The sequence below is a fragment of the Acanthisitta chloris genome, unplaced genomic scaffold (genome assembly GCF_000695815.1).
Source record: "Acanthisitta chloris isolate BGI_N310 unplaced genomic scaffold, ASM69581v1 scaffold18267, whole genome shotgun sequence".
NCBI classification, from domain to species: Eukaryota; Metazoa; Chordata; class Aves; order Passeriformes; family Acanthisittidae; genus Acanthisitta; species Acanthisitta chloris.
Genome location: NW_008683393.1, coordinates 25962 through 34107, shown reverse-complemented (window position 1 = coordinate 34107; position 8146 = coordinate 25962). Strand labels below are relative to the sequence as shown.

Sequence of the window (8146 nt, the reverse complement as noted above, 5' to 3'; positions counted from 1 at the left end):
AGTTGATCTCTAAATCTATGGCAAGCAACCCTTTTACCTTTCCAAAACATGAAAGAATTTGTACTTCATATATATTTCGCAAGTTTGTAAAATAGCTCCAACAAGCATTGCATCTTTTCAACACATCTACAACTACACTGCAAAACTACCCTTCTCTGTTTTTAGTCTACGTATACATACGCTAACTTTCCATTCGTTTTTTCTTTTAATTGTACCTTTTTCGAGAATCATATCTACTTCAATCACAGCTAAGCTTTGTACTGCTGTATTCTCAGATAGAAAGCAGCCTTTTAGCTTTGAATAAGATGTTTCCAACAGGAATTGGAAAAAAGAGATGTTAAGTGACATAATTCTCAGAGCTACTCAGTCCAAACAGCATAGCACTAGCTACAAGTCCTTAATAGTTGCTTCAGTTGCACCAAAGCTATAATTTAGCTAAATTCTCACTGAAACTTGGAAAAACAGATAAAAATTTTCAAACTCAATGCACAGGGCACTTAATACTCCCTGTAAATGTAAATCATGTAAAATTCCTGTTATTATAAGGAATTGAAATATACTTCATCAAGAAATGTCTTTATTGCTTTCAGTTTCCTATATTCACACCTTCATAGCATCAAACCAAGGATAATAAGAATGTACAGAATTAACAGGTAAAATGGCAGGTCCCTTCCAAATCTGCTTTGTTCAGCATACACTGTCACTCATTAAAGTATTCAAAATTTGCACTTTTTCATTTACTCACCTTCAGGATTGAGTTCTACCATATAACCAGCAAAGAGGGGAAGGGGGGAAAAAAAAGAATACATGAGATATTACTCAACTAAGAAAAAACAGGAAATGTAGTAACAGATTTTTAAGAACTTAAGCCACATTTGTTAAGCAGACAATACATAAAGACATGATACTAGCCAAAAACCAGACATGAGGCCACATTCATCAATAGTGCAACTCCATCCAACTGACTGACTCATTAAGCTTCAGCTGGATAAATCCTACAGAGATAGAATGAAGACTAATTTGGCCACAAATATGGGTACCTTAAAAAAACAAAAGAGGAAAAAGTCTCTATTCAGATAAAATGAAGTCACAAAGGCACTTTAATTTGTTTACTAGTATATGACACTGTCTGCTGGTTCTTTTTTATTAATTGCATATAGATCATCAAATGTACTTAAGATGCAAAAGTTCTTTACTTCCCTAATTAAAAGGCTTGCAAAATCCAACCTAATATCTAAAATATAAGTTTGTAGTATTACTTTAAAGAAATAATACATTCATTTGTGGGTCTTGCAAAGCAGAATCATAGAAACAAGACCAGCAAAACAAAAAGTAAGCTTTCAAAATCAGAGAAAAAAAGACATTCCTAAGTGTACAACCTAGACAGTCGTACCACAAGACCTGTCTAAAGCCACATCACTGATTTGAATAATTATGATTGTACAGCATGTCATGCACAAGGAAGAAGCTGTCAAAATCACAACGCAGAGGGACTGAAGTTGTACAAGCTATTTGTGCAGGCTCTCAAGAAAAAGTGTGCCACTCTCTGCACATATCTGCAAGTCACGTCTAAAGAGGGCAAGATCAAGTTCTTTAAAAGATTCCATCCTTTCTAAAAATAAACATTTCAGTCATTACACAGGCTAGACTATCATCACAAACACAATGTTTCACATGTGAAGTGATGTGAAGTAAATGCTTACATAAAAGCGTCGATAGTACAAGTTACTCAAGACCACCACCCTTCACAGAATCTCTATGTTCACATGCATTTCTTTGACGCCAGTCCTCTCCGTTTGTGCTGGCACAGCTCTGTCTTTGCACAGTGAAACAAATCAGCAAATCTGGCTGAGAAACAACTGTTGATTGTGTGAGCACAACAGGGGAGGAGTAAAGCTGTGCAGTGAGAAGTGAAGAACTGACAGCTTAAACTGGTTTATGCTGCATTTAAGTAACATGGAAGCCCTGCCTAAACAGAGTTTCTCAGTAGCCTGACACATTCACAAGGCTATGTGTAGAAAACTAAGCTAATCAGTCTTCAGTTATGGATATCAGGGTAAATTTACATATTCTATCACTAGGTTCATTAGGCCATTATAAAATAATGACTTGGTTTCTGTTCCTATGGGTGAGTTTATTTGTTTAGAATGAGTATGTTCTTCTGTTAAAAAGGAAGTGAAGAATAACACTCCCAATGCTTATTCAAATCTCCTCCTCTGTGGGGAGCCAGTTATTGTCACATTTGTTGACAGACCAGAACGCTGAATAGTCATAAAGATGTAATCAACTTCTCATTTTAAGAGCTGGTCCTTTAAAGAGCAAAACAGAAGTAAATAGATAGACAGGGTGGGAAAGCTGGTACAGCTGTTTCCCAAGCTTATGCTTATGATTTTACCTCTATAAGACCAATTACATAACTTGATGCAACATAAAATATTAACTAAAACTGAAGACTAGATAAACATTTTTATTTAATTACTACTGTCTTCAATATATTTCAAAAGAACATTTATAAGAAATATGTAAGGCCAAAGGTCTCAAGGAAAGTCAAATCAATTTGAAATGTCCAGTGGCTTACCTGTTGGTGTATTATATGAAACCATACAATTTCCTTCTAGTTCTGATGGAGAACAATTCCCCTTCAAAAACACAGACAGGACCACAGTTTCAGATGAATCTGGTTCTAAAAATAACACAAAATTAAGTCAGGTAATAGGAGCATCCAAATGAAAGCAACATTTTCTAGCACTTTGGATACTATTCTACTAAATTATAACCATTATTTCCATTAGTTCACCTTTATCACATCACTGTCCATGTAAGTCCATAATTTGTAAAAGGCAAATTTGGACCTCTAACTACCATGAAGCATAACCAAAGAAACAATTCAGGACAGCGAATATGGAGAATACAAAAAACAAATGCAGTTTTGTTGTGATTTTAATATTTTACAAAGCCCTTAGTCATTTGCTCCTATCACATGTTGAGAAAACATGATGAGAGCAGTAGTCAGTAAAGCTCTGTTTCAATAGGGACCATTATTGCACATTTCATAGCAGAAATGATCTGCAGTCCCAACTGAAGCAGCAGGCACACTTCTCCGGTCTCTGGCTCCACATAGTCTTAAAGGCAATCTCACCTGCAGTCTTAAAAACAGAGCTGGAAAAAGGCTAGAATCCCCAAACAGTTGAAACTAAGTTGAGAACAAAGGCTAGACACCAGTAGAAAAACATTCTGTCCCTGCTTGTAGCTCAATTACACAGACAGAACTTGTCACCAAAACAAAATAACCCAGGAGAAGCACTACAGAATAATTCTTTCCATTTTTGCCTCTACCATGAATCTGCCACCGTGCTGCTCCTCACCTGCCACGCATCATACCACAATTAAGGAAGCAATTCCATTCTTTTCTACTTCATCTTCCTCCACCATGCTGTATCTAGAAGCTGTGGAGTGCAGGCAAGGCAACCTTGTAATTGCTTTAACTGCTGTATATCTGCAACAATGCACTCAGTGGATGCTGGACTAGACCTTTCCCATATCCTGAGGACAAGTAATACGATACAATTGCTGTATAATTTACCTAGATCATCAAAGACGAACTGGTCACAGGTCACTGCTAATGGAGCTTGTACACATACTGCCAGACTTGGTTTCTGTGCAGTCACTCTGCTCTCTATTGTTATCTAAACCAAGCAACATACAGAAATATTTAAAGGAAGTAACAAAATAATCTCTGTACAGCAGAAAAAGAATTATAACCAACAAAAAGATATGAAAAATCTGCAAAGATCAATTCAGCAATGTTTAAGAACTAAAAATTCACTTCCAAACCCAGTATCTTCCTTTTACAATTCCTATTTACTTGCAGCCAGTAATGGAATATAGTAATTTGAAAGATTACAAAAGCCTGTAATTTTGTAATTTTAACCCAAGACAAACTAATGCTAAAATCTTAATTAAACTGTTAATATTTTGCAAGTGTCATGTGCCTTCATTCTAATGTAAATATAATGTTGCATCTTTTAGGTGACTAACGTGAAAAAAACAATAAAAGCAAATCCAACCAAAAATATTATTTCTTTTGAGTGCAAAAAGCAATGCAGAATCTTCTGGATAACTTCAGATTCAACTTTGGGGTTTTGGGGTTTTTTTATTGCAAACAACATAAGAAAATGAATATACAGGATAATCAGCAAAACTACAACTCCACATTACTAGAGCTGGCCTAAACATAAATCTGGAGTGGCCTTTGCTCCTTCTATTGTATGCATTTATTCTGCTGCAAAACCAATGGATAGCAAAAGAATGTGACTGAGATCTGAATGCAATCTGCATAGAGCGACCATATATCTAATTCCATCAGTTTTGTATTGTTGGTCTACCAAGGACCTCTCTACAGCCAAGTTAAATTAGTTTAGAAAAATATAATAACTTATAAAATGACCCAAATGTTGAAAGCTTTGACTACCTTAGCATAATTAACATCAATATTGATTTCTGTTTAACAACACATTTGAGCTACAGACAGGCTCCCATATCATCCATCATTATTAATGCTATCAAGGAATAATAACATCTACCTCTGTACACAGATCAGGTAAAATTGCCCATTTTCTGAACCCAGAATCTCAATAATATGAACAATGAAGATGGACTCAATGAAGATATTATGCCAATTAAATGAGCTAAAAACCTGCAGAAATGAGACTGCACACTTCAGAATTCACAATCAAGACAGTGGCATCTAAAGTTTCTGGCAAACACTAGTTTGGAACATTTCTCTATTATGTTTGTCTTTCTGCTGCATACAGGAGCCTGAAGAAATGAACTATCATATCCAAAATGTTTTGTCAAAAGTATCTGATATTATTAAAACTTTACTGACAGGCCTGGCATTGGTGCAAAATTAAATTTAAAAAATAAGGGTTTAATATAAAAATAAATGTCACAAATTCTGAGGTTTTTTAGAGCACAGTACATTGCCTGCAAATTTTTTGGCTGCAACAGCCACCATTACAATGGCCAAATAACATTCATTAGTAACATTACCTGCTTTGCAGAAAACATGCAAAGTATGCATATAGATTGGCTGCAGTTGTTCAGCTCAAGAAAATACTTAATTTTAAAATTTATCAATATCATTCTCCACTTGTTCAAATTCAGTGGTTAAGGCCAAATTAGTCTGACAGGAGTCATAACATGCAACCATTATGTACAATTATTCCTCACTTTATTAAGAACCAATGCTTATAATTTTGTAAAATTAAAGAGTTGTGTTCATTAAATAAAAGGTCTTTTCCATTAACTGCAATTAATTAGAATGAAGACATATGAAGATCCATTAAAGGAATTTATCAGAGGAAAAGAGATTCTAGAAAAGAATTTAATGCATGGTAACTCCTTTAGTTACCATTTTTCTTTCATCAAAAGTTATAAGATGCATAAACAAGAAAACAGAATGGAGAATGCGTTATCTCTTCCCATTAAAAAGTTTATGAAATATATTAACACATCAAGAAAACAGAATGGAGAATGCGTTATATCTTCCCATTAAAAAGCTTATGAAATATATTAACACAGCCATGCCCATTTTAAACAGTGCTTGTCTTTGCCCTTACAACAACAATAATGAGCAGATGAAGGAGGGCAGAGGGAGTTACCTGTTTTCTCAATGCTGAAATCACAATCCCTCTCCAAAGATTGAATTTGGCAATTACAAACACAGTGGTTTCTTCTGTAATAACTCACTTATACAATATATTGGTGTCAATATAAACTAAAAGCTGATAAATTTGCACCTCTCTTGAGGTAATTTAAATTTATATTACATATTTTAAGGTGCCCTTATATTCACAAACAGCCTGATCCAAAGTCCAATGCCATTCATCTGAACTCCTTTGAGTAAAATTATCATGGACTCATTTAGAATTGTGATTTTATCCTGTATCATCTTAGCACTTAAAAACACAAAGATGTTGGACCAAGTGCAAGTAAACCTCACTAGTCTGAGGGAAGGTGGTTCAAATAGTCCAGTTACCCTCTGAACATTTCCCTCAAGACAGAGGGAGAACTTGCAAGGTTCTCAAAAATGCAGTCCTTAGAAGATCCTTTTAAACTCAGAAATTAAAATCATGATCCTTTTTAGGCAATACAGAGGAAAAAATAAACTTGCATACAGATGCATGCACACACACTTCCTTTAGAATCAGTTACAGGCACCAGCTCTCATAGAGGACTGCAATATGCCAATTTTCTAACTAGATTTTCCTAGGGTGTTTTTTCAATAGCAAAAGTTATGAAAGTCTTTTTACAAAAGAAAGTTTATTTTTGCTTATTGACAACTAAAAAGGCAGCTGAAGATAAACTTCCCATTGAAGTAACTTAACATTTATTGACTTTGAAAAGTGTTGGAAAAACTATTCTCATGTTTTCAAAAACTAATTCATTCCATCCTCATAATATTTCTGTGTCTGCTTATTGATAAAGCCTATCAAAAATAAAACTGCAATCACTTCTGACTTTAGCAGAAGGCTTGCTAGACTGACACCTTGTCATACTAAGGCAAAAAAAATTAAGTATGGATTGCATTTCAAATTTTATTCATTTTCATGTTCTAAGTGAAATACACAAAGTGACAGGTTTGTTAAAATTCGCCAGCACTATTTGAATGCTACTGTTTGACTTAGGCACAGTACCTTTACTGTGATTGATGGTACTGTCTCTGCTTTTACCTCACTGTCAATGGCTTGCTGTGAAAAAAAAAGATGAACACAGAGTAAATTCAATGTTCCACATGAATGAGTGAACACAATGAATGCAATATTACTTTCCTACCATCAACTTGGTAAACATATAATTAACATTAAAGGACTTATCATTCTTATGACAGATTAAAATACATAAAATACATTTCTGGGTTCCTTCTGAAAATGAAAAGTCTCTGTTCGAAATTGCCTACAAAAAAGATACCAAAAGGTCATGAATGTTGTGTATATAAGAAAATAATACACTCTGATGCATATATGAATATTTGAAACTGTCTTGTTTGGCACACTACTTCCCACTGTATATTTAAATTCTGGAAATACCTTCTGCTATTCATTAGGGAAACGTAATTTCCAATCTGCCAATATATTATATACATACCATAGTATGTACTATAAAATCCTCACACACTGTCTTATAATCAGAAATATATTTCAAACTTCAAAAGAAATTTCTGGTAGGCATCTTGATACTACTGCTAATTTCTTTTTTCAATAGGCAATTCCATCTACTTCAAAATTCATCTTGACCTTGTGATCCATTTTTATCTTATTTTAAGCTTATATTTCATGTTGCAACAAGTCAGTCACTACAGTTAAAGAAAATGTTTCTATTTAAAGTATTATAAGGAAGCACTTCACTCACTTCTGCTTTGATATCAAATCACTGACTTGAACTTATACCTTTTCATGACAGAAGAGTAAACTGAAAACAGTATAAGGTCCACATCTACAAAGTTCCTAAAAAGTCAGGAAGTTGGTAGGCTCTTTGGGCTCTAGAAATAGGACTTTCATTTGTACATTGTATATCTTTTTCAGTTAAAAAAACGACATCTACTTTCATACTGTCTTATGCTCACTGTTCTGATTGAAACTTTGATTGATTTGAAGCAGGGGTGTAAAAAGATGGACCCTTAGCTTATTCAGCATATTCACCTGGACTTCCTGGATCAGAGGCTATACACAGGAGGTGGAGTTAAATAATGAGAATGGTCTTCCACTTGCTTATCTAACCCATTTTAATATATCGATATCCTTGTTGCTTTTACCACACATAGCACAATTTCAGCCTTTTGATAAATGCAGAAGTAGCATCTGAAAGCCTGTAGTTTCCAAGGTCATTGCAGAAGCCCTAAAATTTTTCCCATATTTGCTTATTGATCCTTCCCCATGAAGTATCTTACTAGATTTTTTTCCTTTCTAGATGGCTACTGAAAGAACCCAAAGAAAAGCCAACCACACAGGAAATTTAGATGTATGGACAGCCTTGGGAAACAAACATCCAAGGTGGTGATTTGACTGATATATTGAGTTACTTATATATGAAGCAGACCAGCTGCATCTGGAAGGTTGAGCAAATGAGCACAACAGCATTAAAG

General features: G+C 34.6%; 1 protein-coding gene across 1 annotated transcript in view; it reads right to left on the bottom strand.

Annotated features, from left to right (window-relative positions):
• The window catches only part of BBS9 (Bardet-Biedl syndrome 9), a gene marked incomplete at both ends in the record, with an annotated part of 38556 nt that overhangs the window by 5404 nt on the left and 25006 nt on the right, over positions 1-8146 (bottom strand). Inside the window, 4 exons of the mRNA XM_009078923.1 lie at positions 746-760; positions 2579-2683; positions 3584-3686; positions 6699-6752. Coding sequence (XP_009077171.1) covers positions 746-760; positions 2579-2683; positions 3584-3686; positions 6699-6752 — 277 coding nt within the window. The remainder of the gene's footprint in view (positions 1-745; positions 761-2578; positions 2684-3583; positions 3687-6698; positions 6753-8146) is intronic.